This window comes from Exophiala xenobiotica, assembly GCF_000835505.1.
Source record: "Exophiala xenobiotica strain CBS 118157 unplaced genomic scaffold supercont1.2, whole genome shotgun sequence".
Classification (NCBI taxonomy): domain Eukaryota; kingdom Fungi; phylum Ascomycota; class Eurotiomycetes; order Chaetothyriales; family Herpotrichiellaceae; genus Exophiala; species Exophiala xenobiotica.
This window is the reverse complement of record NW_013562493.1, coordinates 389,967-407,708: the sequence shown is the minus strand read 5'-3', so window position 1 is coordinate 407,708 and position 17,742 is coordinate 389,967. Positions and strand designations below refer to the sequence as shown.

Here is a 17,742-nt window from a genome sequence, read left to right as displayed (position 1 = left end):
CTCTGTGGTATTCTGTTGTCTTGTGCCCACAGCCTTTGCACCGCTTTACAGTGCATACCTGTTGGTAGTGGCACATTGTGAGGCTTGCTGATCTAGGCTCGAAGACAGGGCGGTAGACGTTGGTAGAAGGGGACGAGAGCTGTTTTCTCGATGTGGCAACAAAGACTCGAATATTGGTATGGTCTCTAACACTTCCACAGGTTAGCATATTTGATTCTATGCTTTCCTCGACATTCCGCAAGACCATGCTGTCCCCACAAACACCACAATGTACCTTTGAGTTGAGCTGCTTCAGCTGATTCCTTGTGTCAATGACTATGGCAAAGGTTTTCAAGAGCTCGAGTACACGCGATGTTTGACGGCGTCGCGCAGAACGGCGTGCCTAGAGAGGCATTTATACCCCTCGGGGTTTCACGCCGGTTAGTTCATACTCCCGTTGGCTAGGGGCTGAGAGTCATGTCTCACGATACCACTCATGACAAACACAGGGATAACGACAGCAGCGAGGAGCAAGTATGTCCTTTGTTCCCAGGGTACTCATGACGAGCAAGCGATGACAAGCATTGCCAGACTCGAGGACGTTTGTACCAAGAAAGTCACTTCCCCCTTCGAGCAGCGACAGGAATCGAAAAGCATTAACCTCTTAACACTTCAATATCCCCCGAGCCATGACAACATGCAGAGCCAGATACTAATGGACGTCAAAGTCATGCTCACGCTAATATTGCCTCGTTTCCGAGATTAACGTCCGTCTGGTAACATAGCAAGCAAAGCACTCTGACAGAACTCATGGTGTTCAGCATCTCATGCCATTAATGGAGATACCTAGCCTCGCTAGATCACTCTTGTTACTCTGTTCCAACACCAAAATGGCGTTCCTCTCAGTGCTTGTCAAGTCTCGTCGCCCAAGACCGACGGTGGCCAGCGACGATCTCGTGTAATGCCGTACGAGCGTCTCGCTGCCAGCATCAATATTTCATCCCTCCAATATACACATACAACGAAGTCTTCGGCCGAAGCATTACTCAGTGAAGGGTCACGACATACTCATCCGCGCACTACCCTCGCCCTCAGACTCGTCAGGATCGTCCTCTTTCGACCATTCATCAGCAGGACGCGCGGAACTCGCATTGTCACCATTCGGAGGTGGGGGCGGCAGGACAGGTGTATTTTCCATCTTGACCCTCTTCTCTCCAGTCGACTCAGGCAGACCCGCCTCGCGAGCCTTCCTCTTCTCCTTCTCACGCAGGTACTCTTCTTTCTTCCTGTCCTTTTCTTGCTTGTCTTTCTCTCGTCTGGCCGCTTTGCTCTCAAACTCATGCCAGTCGCCCTCGACGTTCGCCAGTTCCACTGCCTGCACAGGCTTCGGTTCTTCCTTTGTGAAGTATTCATGCTTTAATACCTCTTCGGCATTAGGCCGCGCTTTAGGATCGTACTTAAACATCCACTGCACGAGTTCCAATCCGGAGGGAGTGAAAATGTCTTTCATCATCGTTTCGAATTGCCGCTTTCGCCGATCGACTGGTTGCATCAGTTCGAACCAGGGTAAATCAACGATGCCAGGCCATTCTGCTCGCGTCGGCGTGCCAAGGACATTGTACACCTTCTCAAGTTGACTGAGCTCACCACCCTCGCCCGGAAAAATAGCCTTCTTGGTGAACATTTCCACAAAGACGCAAGCTGCAGACCAGATGTCGACCTCGGGACCGTATTGAGTTTCTCCTAGTAAGAGTTCAGGTGGGCGATACCAGATTGTAATGACACGATTCGTGTAGTCGAGTTTCCGGGACTTGGTGTAAAAGCGTGCCAGGCCAAAATCGGCGTACTTCAGTTGTCCGGTGTTGGAAACGAGGATATTTGCGGCCTTGATATCTCGGTGCAGAACGCCACGTCGATGAAGATAGTCCAGGCCGTCGAACATCTGATTTGCCAGGTCCTTCTTGTGTGCAGAAGTGAGTTTGAACGTCGGATGGTTGATGAGCCCAGTAAGATCATGCGAGAGATATTCGAAGACCATAAAACATTCATTCTTTTCCACCATGACCTCTTGCAGGGCAACAACGTGCTTGTTTCTGAGATGCTGGAGCAACCGTATCTCACGCACAGCTGTAATAGGAAATCCATCTCGTTCACCTTCCATTCTGATCTTCTTGAGCGCAACTTGGTCCTTCGTGTAAATGTGGACGGCTTTGAAGACTTTTCCATATGTGCCTGCTCCAACCACAGACTCGTTACCGGGTTTTCGGTAGTATATCGACTCGGATTCTGCAAATTCGGGTGGCAATGTAGGCCGAGACTTGATCTCCTTCTTCAATTTCTTCGAGGGAGGCGAACGTGATCGTTCGGGCTGGCGGCTATTTGCAGGGTGTTGGGGAGGTCTTCTGTCTGGGTGTGAAGGGAAGTTAGGGGGAGGAGGACGTTGCCCAGGCCTGTCGTCTCGTCTGTCAAAACGATCGAATTGTTTCTTTCTTGGTTGTGTGGGAGGCGCTCGATCTTCGGGTTGGAAGGGTCCTTTCGGTTTGGCTGCAAATTCTGCTGTTTGTTTAGCTGGTCCCGAAGGAGGCGCCTTTGACTTGAATGCGAAGCTGAATTTTGATGCAGCTGTCCCTGGCTGTTCGTCACCATGAGCTTTCTGACCTGGGCCTCTTTGATCTTCCACTTGTAGCTCTTTCGATGGTCTGAAAAGATTCTCTTCATCCGCCGGTCCTTCTCTACCATCTTGCGACGGTGCTTGAGAAGGTGCAGGAGATGTCTGGTTCATGTGTCCACCTTGAAAGTCGTTGTTCTGTGAGCCGCCTCGTCTAGGGCCAGTAGGAGGCGCTGTCCATTGCAGATTATTGAAATGGCCACCTCTTCCTCGACCACGAGGGCCATTGAATCTCTGATCTTGTTTACCATAATGACCGCCACGAGACCCATGACCACCTCGATAAGGACCCTGTTGATACCCTGGTTGGTTAGGCCCAAAATGTTGTTGATTCTGGTAGTAGGGATTGGGGTTGTTGTTCACGCCACCTGGGCCAGAGAAGCTGTTTTGCCGGTATGGCGGAGAGGAATTATGCATGGGACTAGACTGAGTCAGAAAGGATGTGCCGGATGTGATTCACGAACTTACCCATGAGGACTTTGGCCACCTCCCCAGCCGCCTCTTTGATTGTGGTACGGTGAACCAGCTTGCGACCCATGGTAGGAGCTATTCGGTGTCCCCGAGTAAGGAGGCGATCCTCCATATTGTTGTCTTGTATCAACAAAAGGCCTTTGTTGTCCTCGATGCATGCCATAGTTTCCACGCATTGGATGTTGACCATCCATGGAGCGGTTATCTGTATCGTCTGCCACGGACTGGCTTCTTGAACGGGGCAGACCCCTCTCAGGGAACGGCCGGCCTTTGCCCTTGCGAGGGCGCTTTGGAGGTCGAAAATTCTTTTTGGAAGATTCTCGATGATTAATGGACTCGTTCCGGCGCGGTGGGGATGATATTGATGAAGGACGGGGAGAAATGGAGCGTCTGTCGTGTCTGCGGAAAGGACTCGATTCTCTATGGCCTTTGATATTTGGATCGGGACCACGACGGTTAGACTCGGGTCGGGAAACGTGAAATGTTCTGTATGGAGAACGTGACCTCGATCGCCTGTCGTTGATGCCCAGACGATCTCGACTGCGACCGGATCTCTGGCTCTCAGGGCCAAATCTATCACTCGCAGCAGGTGAAGGACTCTGAGTACGTCTGCGCTTTGGCTGTCTGTTTGGCGAAAAGTCTCGACCACGGGCTGGTCTGTCTTCAAACGACCTCGGACCTAGTGGACGCGTATGTTTTGGTCTCGAAAAGCGAGTGGGAGATGGAGATGGCTTCCTACCAAGCGATTTCTTCGAATCTCGGGGCCACTTTCTGTTCTGTCGACGGCCACCACGACCTGCCTGATCTCTGTCTCTTTCGGGAACAGGGTAGGCTTCAGAATATCCAAAAGAAGGTGAGGGCGGGTGGTGGCCACCACGATCTCTGTCTCTCTCCGGCGGTCGATTCGAAGGTCTGTCGCGCGGATCGTCTTCAGCTCGCCAACGATGCTTCATTGATGGGTCTTGTTGAGACCTGGCCATGTAACCCGGGAAGTCATTGGCGAAGGTGTCGGGAGGGAAGAAGGGATGGGGAGGCGGGTGAGGTTGCTGTTGTCGGTGGTGGTGTTGAACGAGTCCTTCGCAGTCTGCAGTTCCCATTCAGTGAGCGAGTTGCATGCCATGGCGAGCGCCTTGGCACGCCGCTTGTGATTCGATCATCGGAAGTAGAAATTCCGATGCCGAAGTGTGCCGAAGTGTGCACTCACCTTCACCGTAGTCCAACTGCACCGCCATGTCCATCTGCTTGCCCACCTTCTTCCTATGCCGCTGGCGTGGTCTCTTCCTCTTCCCCATCGTCACTGGACACTACCAGTTGTGGTGATGATGAGGGCTAATCACTCGTGATCTACAGTCGATGGCGGGTTTTGTGAGACCTCAGCTGAAAGTGTGAAAACTCTCACAGAAGTCTGACACTTCCCCCTGTCGTCGGCGCGCGATTCAGGATGCAAAGAGTGTCCGGGTCTTTGCATCGCAGAGCGACAGCAAAGGACCAGACATGAAAGCTATCTACGTGCCATCAGGTCCTCCACAAGCCATGTTGTCGAGTGAAATATATTAACCCATGCCTTGGCACCGAATGCACGCGCTTCATAACGCTCCACCCCACGACAACAACATATCTGCCTTTGTGAAGTAGACATTGCCATAATAGTACGCAACATCTATTCACTCTGGCATTGTGAACTGCCGTCTTGGAGCAGTCTGAATAAATCAGTAGAGACGCCTTGTGTGATCAATACCGCACTGTTCGCATCAGATCCGCCCAAGACTGCTGAATACGACAATGTCGACGTTGAACGATAAACTGGATGTTAGTGATGGGGATGTCGGATTGGACTCCCTGCGGAGGTCGTTCCTGGGCTGCTGGTGAAATGACCATTGTGCCAATATCTGACCGGCATCGTGCATCGTAGACTGTAGCCAAGTTCAATTAGCACACACGGAAAGCATTGGTCTGTTATCGAGCTCTCCTGGTGCGGATATGTCCTAAAGATAGTCATCAAACCCATTTTGCGAGCGAGCCCGCTTCCCACTAGATTTCTGGTCAAAGAAGGCCGAAGCGACAGCAGGTGGCTCGAGGCAGTCCAGGCGGCGAAGAAGGAATGCACGATTTGTAGGCATGGAGTGGTAGTAATGGCGTGGCATCCCCGCTGACCGCCGATCATTGGCGTTGCTCCGGCCATAATAGTAGAACGGCAGAAACCAATTCTTCAGTCGTCTTGCGTTGTCATGTCGAACTATGATGAAGAGATATCAATACAGAGAGAACGTGCAGCATTTGGTTACAGATATACGATGATTGTGTGAAAGGAGGTTAGTTAAGAGTGTGACCTGAAGTCCAAGCAAGGACCTGGAACGCGCCAAGCCCGGCCACTAACCCCGTTTTGGGACATTAGTGACGCCGCCCTGTTGCCTCACGAGCCACTACCTTAAACATAACCTAAATACGGAGGTCACTGGGGAGGTGAACTTCGAACACCACGAAGCCGGATACAATTTGTCGGTGGAAGACATGTTGACTTGTATTTCAGCGGCTCCCTACCGAGGTCATCGACCCATCTGTAGCTTCCTGTCCATCGTCAAAGGTTCGGGGTAGTACTTCGGTAAGCATCAAAGGATTTTCCAGCAACGCATAATACACCCTCATGGGCTTCGGCGTGCAAGTAGCGTCATAAATGCGATGGACTCGACAGCACTTCGGTCGCTGCTCCAGAAATTCGTCATCGGTGAGGTCGTCATTGACGAAGACCGTATCCCGGTCCAGTGGGGAGGCGAGTTTGGGTTCAGTTGGCCCATGGTCGGCCAAGGAGACGGCGACCACCAGAAAGACGTCAGACCCGTCAAATGATAGTGCAAATCGTCTACGAGCTTTCCGAGGAACATACAGTCCGTTTAGGAGAGTCACTTCCTCCCCTTCGGAAGCGCATGAAGACCATGGATCCCAAAATCTGCCCGAGATCTCGCGACTTGGAGCAGCGAGCCTCAGCCATCTCTCGCTGTCGAGTTTTGAACTTGCAGAACGTGAATGCAGGGGGTCTACATCCGCAGGAATCGCCACAGTCTTGCCGCTGCAAGTATCTCTGAGCATCTGCTGCCTCCTGTCCGAATACAGCATAATGCTCAGGGGTGTTATGTTCAGTAGGCATGCTGTCAGGCTCAATTGTTCAACCATCGATATTCGGTCGGTGTGTTCCAGCCATATGCTTTCCAGAAGGATATCGAGAGGGTTCAGGTGGTAGTCCACTTTAAAGCTTGACCCGTGCTTCGTGAACGCGAGGATGGCGAATAACCTGTCCTTAACATTACTGCATGCTTTGGGCATGAGCCAGTGCGCGCCACGGGTTCCGTTATAAGTGTGATAGTTGAACAGATTCAGCCGCTGGTCCTTGGCAGCTTTCTGCCTCATCAACCATAAATCTCTACCTCCAAGAGTGACCGTCGAGTAAAAGCTCTGGCCAATGGAACTCAAGCTGCTCGTGGAGTGAGCCGTGCTTAGGATGAGCTCGATACGCCCAATTAGTTTTTGAAAGGCTTCAAAGTCGGTGAAATGCTCGTTCGCCATCAGTATGCCCTGCCGCGGCAGTACGAATTCCTGTAAAATCCAAGCTCGGTGCCAGTAATCCGATCGATGTATCTCGTTGAGCCCCTCCCAAAACCCATGGTTTTGCATGCAGGCTTCGATGATGTCCACATCGCTTGAGCCGGCGTTTGTATTGATTAACTTCAGCGCTTGGCCTGCAAAGCTCCATTCTGACCCGAGCCATATAAATGCCTTCTTTGCTTGTGAATAGATGGTTGACATCATCTGGACCTGGTGATTCTTCTCGTGGAGGTCATCCTGGGCGATGCAGATTGCGTCAACCCAAATGGTTGTGTTGGTCAAGTGCCTCCTTGCTACGTCCAAGAAATCCCAGAGATTCTTTTCAACGCGGAAAGTCCGTCCATTCAAGAGTATGTGATGACGCCCTCCCGGACGGTCCCAGACGTATGAAAGCGCAGAGTACCCGCTGGAAGTATCAGAGTGCCAGATTTCGCAATCGATAAAGCCATTGCACAGCGCTCCCTTCACACGAACAAGTCGTATAGCTTTGGGATTCCTGGAATCAAGCGCGTCATATCGAAAGAATTTGCGTCTTCGATACACCGGTTGAGCATTTTCATCGCGATATGGAGTCCAGGTTCGTGCGGGCAGACGGCGGGACATCGTGGCCTCACCCGCCCACAGAAAGGTATTGATACTGCGCCAAAAGGGCAAAGGTATCTTCTCGCATTGCCGGTGCTGACGCAGAAAGAGTGTAACGAACCTTGGTGATGTGGGTGTTAGAGAAACCAGGGAGAGGGATGTCGAGATGTAAAGGTCATACGAAAGGTCGTACCAAAGGTCATACCAAAGGTCAGAGTCTCACCAGGCAGTGCCGCGGCTGCGCCTCGCTGGATGGCTGAGCTGCTTTATACACGGGTGTTGTGATTGGGTGCACCCGTGATAATTTGCCGAGGTCGCTGGGTCACAGCCCGGAACTCCCCTGTCTCGCCTGTTAGGCATACCTAGGACAGCCTTCCTCGCGTAGATTCTCGACTAGCCATTTTCAAGTGTTGGGTAGTTTCCTTAGCAGTATTTCCGCTGGACTGTCCTTCCCGGCCCAACTCACGATATGATCCAATCCTTTCCAAACCACAGCATCAAGTCTCATGACTGCTAGCTTGAGAACAGGCCACGCTCGTGACTGCATCCGGACAGTGATCCGCCATTTGTCCAGTAGCAGCTTGTTCTCTTTGGCTACAGCCATCGACGGCGACTGCACAAAGAGAAGCAAGGCAAAGTTCGTCATGTACGACAGTTGATATCGTGTATCTTCAGGCACGAGAAGAGTCAGCATGTTTGGCAAAGTCAATTGAGTCAATCGGGGCAAGATCATTCTCCATCTTTAGATCAACAATAAGAGGCACCACTTACAGGAAGGCCAGAAATTGACAAAGTGATTTGCCTTGAGAGCTGCGACCAACTCCAGAACGAGTTTGGCACATGACTGACTGTTTTGGAAGATGGTGGAGCGTGGCTCTGACATTTCCTGCTCACTTGTTCCAGGTTGAAAAGCCAGTGGACGAAGGAGTGCTCTGAAGACCAGGAGTTCCAACGTCAAATACGTCAGACGGAGTGGACCGCAGTTATCGAGGCCATCATCTTCCATCAGCTCTTTAGTGGGCTTCAAGACATCCGGCGGCAGTTTTTGTCGCCATTGTTGAATCAGCATCCTCAAGGGATGCGCGCGGACTAGAAGAGCCTCCAGCGTGGTAGCTTCACGGATCGACTTGATAGAACTGTTGGCGCGGGCGTTAGAACGTCATAAACTGTTATGCGGTAAGACAGAAGTTTGGGAGGTACTCACTAAAGAGCGTCAAGCACTTCGCTAGCAATTGTACTCAGGCTGCAAAGGGCCATGAAGTAAGGACTCTGTGCTTGAACACAGCTGCGAGCTTCCGAATCCGCAATGTCATCAAGGTCGAAATCATCTGCAGTCAATTCAGAGACATCCCAGTTTGATGCGGCGATATGAGAGGGCCGTCCTAGAACCAGTGCGCGCCAAGTGTGCTCCACGTGAACAAGCCACCACAGCCTCTTCCGCAGCCTGATTTCATGTGAAGGAAGCTTCCAATCTGAAGGGTCCAGATTCAGTCCGAGTGTCTCTGCTGCAGCGAGGACCGAACAAGCCAGGGCCCAGGAACTCGGAGTATCGGCGACGGCATAATTCTGCGGAGGCCGATGCAAAAAGAGTAGGCTAAGCTGCACAAGCCCGAGGTGAGACTTCCGGGCATCACGCTGCAAGCCGCGATGAGCAATTCCCCAGAGCTCTTCTGTAGAAGGTTGCTGATAGCCTCTGTCCACCGAGAGATAGTCATCAAGGAAGTAGTACGGCGCGGCTAACGCGTAGACCGCTGCTCTCAATCCAGTTGAACAATTGCAATTTCGATACTCGCCGTTATGATCGTGCGACGAGAGAACCGGATATGATGGCTGAATGAATTTGAAAAAGCTGTACAAGTAAGCGGTGGGCTTCCAAACTCGCATCGCACAATGACTTACAGTTTCAGGAGTCTTGAGCCCAAGTCAATCGGAACGATCTTATACAGCAAAGCATGATCTTCAGCTTCAGTATTGGAACCTGCAAAGTCCGTATCGATGATTTTGACATCGTCTTTGCATATCTCTTCGTCGGTCATGACAAATTGGACTGGTATGTCACTGGCGGGAATCTGTGAGGATTGGGACACCGCAGTAGGCTCCGGCATGTTTATGTCGTCTGTGATTTTACGAAAATCAAGTGCGAACATCCGAAACGTGTCCCGCGTATCATACTGATAGTGTCGTAGAAGAAACGGATCAGTCTCGCTCGATAAGCCGATAAGTTGAGAGGAATAGCCAGGGCGTTCGTCAAGAGAGAAGTCGCTGGACCAGTCTCCATTCCTTGGTGCTTCCTGTTTCTCAAGTGGCAGATTCTCGAGCACATCATCTTTATCACTCGGGTTGGTGCCATTTGCAACACCCTCGCGATGTTCCTGTCGCTGACTCGGGCCTGGCGAAATGTGTTCCAATCGAAATGCCTGAGGTGAGCCATCACTGGCTGCCGACATTCGGCTTGGGAAATCGAAGTCGTTGCCTAGAGGAGCTGGTATGGCAATATTAGTCGGAATATCCTAATAACAGTCAATCTCCTTACAGATGGGAAAGTTGAGGTACGACCAATCGATAGCGCCGCCTTGTGAGTCAGGGGGCCGCTGACCCAGAAACGACAGCTGGTCGGATACAGGCGGTAATGTATGGGAATCGACGTCGATATCGAACTCCAAGTCCGCGTTTTCGAACGCGCTAACATCGATGGCCATCGGATCGCCATGGCGGGCGTCGAAATCAGATTGAGAGCCACGATGCTGCGCTGTTGATTGAGTCTCTGGAGGACGCGATGGTTGAAGCTGCGCCGAACTTGACTGAGATTCTGGAGGCCATCGTTCTTTTCTCAAAGGCTGCAAGACAAATGTACAGCTGCGCCCGAGTTTGTCGCAAAGTTCACAAGCCCCACCAGAGCCTGGGATCTTACATTGCGTCTTGCGTTGTCTACACAAATCGCAGGGTCTTTGCCGTTTCGACCGATACTTTCGGGCTTGAGACCCATAGACAGAATCTGACCCGTTTGGACGCATGCCGGTAGGGATAGTGATTGTTACCGAACATTTCAACAGTTTATCATTGTGGTTGAATTGACGGCGCGTCGTTATCAAGTTTGACTTTAGCACAAGACTATTAATTCATAGCGCGCCAAGGGATGTAACCAAGGGATGTAATGACTAGGTCACTTTCTTGCCTCGTGCCTCATCTACCACGTCCACCACGTCTACTCAGGTAAGTGTTCGAGCTCGACACCTCTCGCAACACACTACGTAGGTCTCAAAGGTGGGCTACAGAGGTATATGATTTATACGAGTACCCCTTCATCACTTGGCGGTATCCATCTCATTCCGAGAAGACAACGTCCTCAAGAACATCAAGAAGACTACACATTGGGACAAACCTCCCCGTGTCAGACAAGTGGACTTTTCGGCCCCGAGGTCGCCGCTTTATAGGCGCTTCTTAGCAAGCGGCATGCAATTTGGCCGTAAGCACCAGTGCTCGAGAAAGAGGTCCTAACGTTGTATCTTTTGCCCCTAGGAATATACATGTATAAGCGAACAGTACCTTCCTCCGTAGACTGTCTACCACAGGCTTGCTATGGGTTTCTGTCCGGCGCCGACCAATTTAGCACGACCGAATCGAGATTTTGACGAGCGCGATTCGTGTGGATGTGTGGACCATGAAAATAGTACAGGGGCCCCCGGATTTTCTCCTTCAAGAGAACTTCTAGCAAAAGATAGTAGGCAGGTTGAGCTACAACTCAAGGGGACATTGGAGCATCATTTTACGCATATCAGGACCGTGTTTTGACGGCCAACGTCAATTCATCGGGCGGAGCTGACGGTCGAAAGTCGATACGAAAGATTACCTGTAACTTTGCGGAATAGGTGGGGCTGATACCATCCGCCGACGGCCAACTGTAATTACTGGTCATGTCATTCGACTGGACCCAATTGCGCCGACTTTGACTGCGGCGATTCAGTCGAACAACATCTCTACAGCCCTGCCGCAGCAAGCATAGCCATCCTGGCCCGGCGGCTTTGATGATACCCGTTGAGTCCACCCTAATGCTGCAATCAGGTCTAGGCTTACCGCCGGCTCTGATCGGTTGAAGCAGTTGAGAGCAAACCTTGAATAGGTGAGGCTGGCGTTCAGATTTCGTGATGCAAAGAAGACTGCTTCTGAGTCATGTCAATCTGGAACCTCTTTCCCAAGCACAAGCTTAGTTTGCAAAGCATTGCACTTCCTCCTCTGGTTCCACGACTAACAAAGCGACCCTACGCAATGCAGCTCACAAAAGAGCGCAAGGAAGTCCTCCAAGGCACAAAGTCAAGCACGGCTGCTGCAAATGATGTCTCTACCTTGAAGATAAACGGCAGCAGACTGATGTCTTCGCTCCATGAATCATGTGAATTTGGAAAGGCGCATCCTTATGGAACGTGAGTTGGAGTATATCGCGGTCCAGAACATCATGCTGAAGTGTTCTCAGACACGAGACAGAGACGGGGATGGCCCGTCTAGCTCTCAATGCAGCCGACAAAGCTGCTCGACAGTGGTTCGTGCAAGAAGCAAAATCTCTGGGCTGCAAAGTCACAATCGACCAAATGGGCAACATTTTCGCTGTGCGACCTGGGAAGAATTCAACAGTGGCTCCCGTCATGATGGGCTCGCACCTAGATACACAACCCACTGGCGGAAGGTACGATGGAATACTCGGTGTTCTAGCTGGTCTGGAGGTTTTGAGGACGCTCCATGAATGTGACTATCAGAGTGAAGGAAGTATTGGGGTCGTAAACTGGACCAAGTGAGTTCCAGCGCAAACCTTTTGAGTATACACCCTAATTAAGTATCTGTACAGTGAGGAAGGTGCCCGGTTCCCAATCATCACCGTCTCTTCAGGCGTCTGGTCCGGTGCTGTTCCATTGGAAACGGCGTGGAACTGCCAGGAAGTCACCCCAAGCCAGGATGGCAACCGATACACCATGAAAGAAGAACTAGAACGCATCGGCTTCTTGGGCAGCACTCCCGCATCGTACGAATCCCAGCCTATTGCCGCACATTTCGAGCTCCACATCGAACAAGGTCCAATCCTGGAGGATGAGAGACGTAGAATCGGAGTTGTCAGTGGCGGACAAGCTTACAAATGGTTCGAAGTAGTTGTCCGAGGTAGGGATAGTCACGCTGGGACAACGCCTATGGCAGCAAGAAAAGACTCAGTCCTGGCTGCCGCCAAGATGATCGTCGAATCGAACAGAATCGCAAAAGCGCATTCCGGACTGATCACAACTGGCCTTGTCGAGACGGATCCGGGGAGTATCAACACCATGGCGCACACTGCCCGCTTCACTCTCGATATGCGGCATCCTTCGGACAGCGTACTTGCGCAGATCGAAGACGAATGCCGGAAGACATTCAGCATGATCGCCGCGGAAGACAGTGAGAGAGGGGTCTCGCTGGAATGGCGACAACTGGCTGCAAACCCAGCAGTCACATTTCACCACGATTGCATTACCGTCATCGAACAGGCTGCGGAAGAGACTGTCGCAGATCTGCCAAAGACTACTGAAGACGGGAAATTATGGAAGCATATGGTCAGTGGCGCAGGCCACGACAGTTTCCATACTAGTCGAAGATGCCCGACTGGTATGATCTTCACGCCAACGAGAGACGGGCTGTCACACACACCAACGGAATACTGCAGTCCTGAAGATTGTGCACTTGGCGCACAGGTGTTGCTTGGGGCGGTTTTGAGGTACGATAGGTTGCGAGTTGAGAGAGGAATGCTCGCTTGAAAATGATCTTAGGGTTAAGAGCTCGTCTTCAGGACTCCACACCAAAAGCTCGAGATCTAAATGCAATGAAGTCTAGAGAGCTAGAAAGATATCCTGAGAGCCGGATTACGTCGGCGTACCGACACCCATGGCTGGAATAAATTTTGAAAGATCTGGGAAGCCAGTTTGATCGACACGGGTCAATAACAAGGATCCTTCTACGACGCATGCGTCGAAGATGGGTAATTTTCTGGTCTCCTCTTCACCCATCTGTTGAGACCAGGATTCTCCGGGCCTCAGCCCTATGGGGGACGTGCATACTATGGCGTTCGAGAGTGGAGTTCAGGGATATCGACCGGGCCAGCCTCCGTCCAAGTTGGCCGTTGATAAGGACTTTAGATCTCAACATCGGCCAAGCTGATAACGCCCGGCAACAAGCCCCCTCAGCCCACACTCAGATGGGCGGATTAGCGTCGGCGAGAGTAGTGCATGGGGCTCTGCCGATTGCTATGTTTATACGAATGGTCCTTTATATGGTGCATGATGGATAGTACTTGCTTGTTTGAAGCTTGAGTCTGCTCGAACGGTACCTACATCTCGTCGAGAATGGCAATGGCAACAGTCTTCGTCGGGACGCGCCCGATCGTGCTTGTACTTCTCTGCGCAGTCACATCGCTAGCAGCGGTTGTGATATATCGACTCTTCTTTGCGCCGTTGTCAAAATTTCCCGGCCCGAAAATCACAGCAGTGACACAGCTATGGATGATGTACCACGAATTCAAGGGTGACAGAACAGTGATAATCGACCAACTCCATTCCCGCTATGGACCGGTGGTGCGAGTCTCACCGGACGAAGTCTCGTTCAACAACTACGAAGGCTTGAGGGAGATTTATGGCATCAAGTCAACTTTTTCGAAGAGCTCCTTTTACGACCTATTCGTATACTACAATACGCGGAACACCTTCACCAGTCTAGACAAGCCAAGTGTATGTGCTCTCCGATCCCCATCCCCATCCGCATCAATTGGACTCCATATACTCATTCTTGATAATCTAGCACTCGGCCAAGAAGAGGCTGGTCGCAGATCGATACACCAAGAGCTACGTGATGCAGCCGTCTGTGGCCGACAAAGTGCGAGAGCATGCTTCGGCATTCATGAAGCAAGTGTCGATTCAAGGGCCCGTTCTCGATGTGTACACCTGGCTACACTATTACGCACTTGAGTATGCAAACTCCCCAACCCATGTAAGCTGCGATTCTGACCTCTTTCAGCGCCATCACAAACCATCTTTATGGCGCCCATGGCACACACACACTGTCGAGGCCGGAACACAGAGGGATCGTTTATGACCTCTCCGGCGTCAAGCACCGCACACGTCTGTACATGCTACACTACTTCGGCTGGGTCATGTCGCTCAAGACGCAGCTCACGGCCGTCATGCGCAAGCTCAGCGGCCAAAACACCGCGTTCCACGTCCGCGGCAACCGGCTGAACGACTACGGGGAAGGTAGCGTCTCGTCTTTCCGTCGTGACCAGACCACCAAAGACACCATCTCAACATGCTCCAAACTCTTCAGCCAGATCCCCAACAACGAGCCCGCCATCGCCGCCGAGTGTATGGACCATCTGGTCGCGGGTGTTGACACGACCGGCGACGCCATGTGCATCCTGATGTGGCGGATCTCGACGCCCCAGTACACACACGTACAAGACACGCTCTTCCGCGAGCTGTCGAGCATCAAAGACGCCTTCGACCCTGTGACACGGACCGCGCCAATCGCTGTGCTCGACAAACTTCCTTACCTCGACGCCGTGATCCACGAGGCCATGCGCTGGCGTCCGCCGGTGCCCATGACGCTGTTCCGCATCGTGCCTCCCACGGGCGCCTTGATTTCGGGCCACGCCGTCCCTCCCGGGACCACCGTCGGATGCCAGTCTTACAGTCTGCACCGAGTGGAAGAAGTCTTCCCGAACCCGGACCTCTTCGACCCCACGAGGTGGCTGACGGAGGATGCAGCGCATCTGGCGGCGATGCGCAACCACTTCTGGCCCTTCAGCTCCGGCGGCCGCATGTGCTTGGGCCACAACCTCGCCATGGTCGAGATGAAGCTGATCGTCGCCGCCGTGTACATGCACTACACGACGCGTGTAACGCCTGCGGTCACAGAGGAGAGTATGCGCATGGACGACCAGTTGACCAGTGGCGTGCCGTATGCGCTGAGCTGTCCATTGGAATTCGTTGCGCGGTGATCGACTGGTGTCTTCGGTCTAGCCAAATAGTTACGCTTAAAAGAATGTAGAATAAATCATTCGGAAATCCAACGTTGTATATCTCTAGATGCATTAGACATCAATTTAGCGCTGAGTCTTGAGTTGTCGAGGCCGGGCAGCTTGGCCCCAGCATTGCCTCATGAAATTTCTACGCCTTCAATAGAAAAGTCGTGCATGTCCCTGGCGGTCATCCATTACAAATCAATATATCACCTCTGACCAGTGGCTTCGGTACGCCCAAGTCCTCTCAGGGAGCTGCAGATTCACTTTCTGATCTTGAGCTTAAATGTAAAGAGATAATGTAGGCAATCGGAAAAGGCCTCCCACTCAAATATAGTGGTTGGAAAGATTGTGCATGGGTGTCTAAGCATGTTGCTGAAATGATCCTCCATTCTAGCCAAAAGACATGCTCCTTCAGATACTAGTATTCAATTTACAATGAGATTTACAATACTGGAACCACTTGTCCCGCCATCACCGACTTTCGACCACCTTCTCGCCAGCCAGGATTGTTGCTTGAGTCTCGGCGTCAACGTGTTGAATCTTAGCGGCCTCTAGGAGTTCCATGTTTATAATCTGTGTCAGAACGAATTAGTACCACTTTCTCACGGTCGAACAAGCAGAGAGATCTCAACACTGGATATGAACTCACCGGTCCCACGAATGTCTTTCTCTTGCCAGAGAACCACATGATCACGATGATCAAGGCACAGCCAGCCACAACTACAGAAACGTAGTTCATGGACTCGACCTCGGCAGGCAAGAAGGTCGGCAGACAGAACAATACTGTGTACAAGCAGACCCAACACACACAGAAGATGTTGCAGAAAGGGCCGAATATCTTGCCCAGATTGAACTGCCGTGTGTGCGGAAGAACTTTGTCTCGCCCGCGGAAGAAGACAATGCCTTGCGGAATCGCATACGTGACATTGAGCGAAAGGATCGACATGGAGATGAAGCTGTTGAAGGCCGTAGTGGATCCCACGTAGATTGCACCGTAACAGGCGACGAATACGCTCGAAGCGATCGTCGCATTGACCGGCATTTGGAGGCTGGGGCTGATCTTCGCAAAGGTAGGTGAGTATGGAAGGCCGTTGTCACGAGCAAATGCCCAAGTCAGACGGCCCGTGGCCGCCACGACACTGACGACGGAGCCGAAATAGATGACCAGAAGCCACACGGCGAGGAACGTGGCACCTGAACGGTTGTTCAACGCTTGCTGATAGACCTCGAGGATAGGAAAGCTGGAAGACGCAACGGCGTCGAGGTCGTTGGTCGAGAAAAGGAATGCCAAAGTCCAGGGGATCACGCTGACGGCTGATATGCCCAGACTGAGCATCATGGTTCTGGGGACACCTTTGCCCGGGTTGGGGATTTCCTGTTCCTGTCAGCTTGGAGCTCTAAGCCATACTCGTACGGCCGCTGCAAACTTACCTCGGCGATATGGGATGCCCCATCCGTGGCAATGTACGCGTACATGCACGTTCCTACTCCCAGGATGAAAGAGACTCCATCGCTCCAACCGGTGACGTTGACAACTTCGGTGAAAACGACCTCGGCGGGTTGTTTGGTGTCACTGGCCGAAAGTACAGTGATGAAGAAGACAATACAGCCAGAAACGCTGATCAAGAAGAACCCAATCTCGGTTTTCGGCAGCTGTCGGGGGAAGAGCACAACGACGGCTGTCGCGAGCGCCTGATACAAGATGTACATCAAGTAGATCTGCCACTGAGTTGCGACATAGTCTGGATGCCAGAAACCGGCGATTGCGGCCGTGATCTGCGCACAGACGATCGTGGCACTGGCCGTGAAGAGACAATAGGCGATGACGGAGAGCCAGCCCATGACGAAGGCAACGGCCGCCCGAGTTTTCTCGGATGACACCATGAATGCGAAATGGTATTGTCCTCCGGTGGAGGGATACGCTGAACTCAGCTCCGCCAGTCCGGCAGCTATAGGGCATTGTCAGATCGCATTCCAAAACACACATTGGCAGGTTGCGCTGTCTCAAGGAGATCTTACTGATGATGGAGCAAGCGATCGTGGCAACGATCAAGCCCCAGAACACATATGGCCCACCGCCGGCCAGCAACGGGTAGGGGAATGTTGCTGAATACCCGATCCATGCGCTCGTCAGGAGGAAGGCGATGGCCAGAGTCGAAAGCGTAGAGAATTGTCGGGGAAGCTCTCCCTTGTGACCTTGGGCTCGGAGTTCGAGCTCGTCGGCGGACAGGATAGCATCTTGGAAATTCGCTGGCTGCGCCGAGTGCGCTTTGAGAGAGGGTGGTGAGTCGCTCATCTTGGCTCGAACTGAAGCAGAAGGATACTAGTAGAGCTATTCAATCGGAGAAAAGAAGGGAGAACAAGAAATGGAAAGGGTGAGACCGTTTGTTTGGCATGGACGCTTGATTTCCAT

The 17,742-nt window shown here is 52.0% G+C and overlaps 6 protein-coding genes across 6 annotated transcripts; 2 read left to right on the top strand and 4 right to left on the bottom strand.

The window, feature by feature from the left end:
- Nucleotides 1-1,036: 1,036 nt before the first annotated feature.
- Nucleotides 1,037-4,410, bottom strand: PV05_02329 (uncharacterized protein; the record flags this gene model as incomplete). The annotated part of the gene is made up of 3 exons (XM_013462899.1): nt 1,037-3,068; nt 3,116-4,202; nt 4,323-4,410. 3 exons carry the CDS (start codon nt 4,408-4,410, stop codon nt 1,037-1,039), a joined length of 3,207 nt encoding a protein of 1,068 aa, XP_013318353.1.
- A 1,234-nt stretch (nt 4,411-5,644) lies between these two features.
- PV05_02328 (uncharacterized protein) lies at nt 5,645-7,321 on the bottom strand (the record flags this gene model as incomplete). The annotated part of the gene is made up of 1 exon (XM_013462898.1): nt 5,645-7,321. The coding sequence occupies one exon, from the start codon at nt 7,319-7,321 to the stop codon at nt 5,645-5,647; it is 1,677 nt and encodes a 558-aa protein (XP_013318352.1).
- Nucleotides 7,322-7,703: 382 nt separating this feature from the next.
- Nucleotides 7,704-10,286, bottom strand: PV05_02327 (uncharacterized protein; the record flags this gene model as incomplete). Its single annotated transcript, XM_013462897.1, has 6 exons — nt 7,704-7,969; nt 8,072-8,436; nt 8,505-9,149; nt 9,200-9,782; nt 9,834-10,137; nt 10,212-10,286. 6 exons carry the CDS (start codon nt 10,284-10,286, stop codon nt 7,704-7,706), a joined length of 2,238 nt encoding a protein of 745 aa, XP_013318351.1.
- Nucleotides 10,287-11,566: 1,280 nt separating this feature from the next.
- Nucleotides 11,567-13,074, top strand: PV05_02326 (uncharacterized protein; the record flags this gene model as incomplete). The annotated part of the gene is made up of 3 exons (XM_013462896.1): nt 11,567-11,721; nt 11,772-12,086; nt 12,141-13,074. 3 exons carry the CDS (start codon nt 11,567-11,569, stop codon nt 13,072-13,074), a joined length of 1,404 nt encoding a protein of 467 aa, XP_013318350.1.
- Nucleotides 13,075-13,659: 585 nt separating this feature from the next.
- PV05_02325 (uncharacterized protein) lies at nt 13,660-15,305 on the top strand (the record flags this gene model as incomplete). Its single annotated transcript, XM_013462895.1, has 3 exons — nt 13,660-14,040; nt 14,111-14,277; nt 14,327-15,305. 3 exons carry the CDS (start codon nt 13,660-13,662, stop codon nt 15,303-15,305), a joined length of 1,527 nt encoding a protein of 508 aa, XP_013318349.1.
- A 495-nt stretch (nt 15,306-15,800) lies between these two features.
- Nucleotides 15,801-17,625, bottom strand: PV05_02324 (uncharacterized protein; the record flags this gene model as incomplete). Its single annotated transcript, XM_013462894.1, has 4 exons — nt 15,801-15,902; nt 15,979-16,704; nt 16,761-17,278; nt 17,349-17,625. 4 exons carry the CDS (start codon nt 17,623-17,625, stop codon nt 15,801-15,803), a joined length of 1,623 nt encoding a protein of 540 aa, XP_013318348.1.
- Between the last annotated feature and the right edge of the window lie 117 nt (nt 17,626-17,742).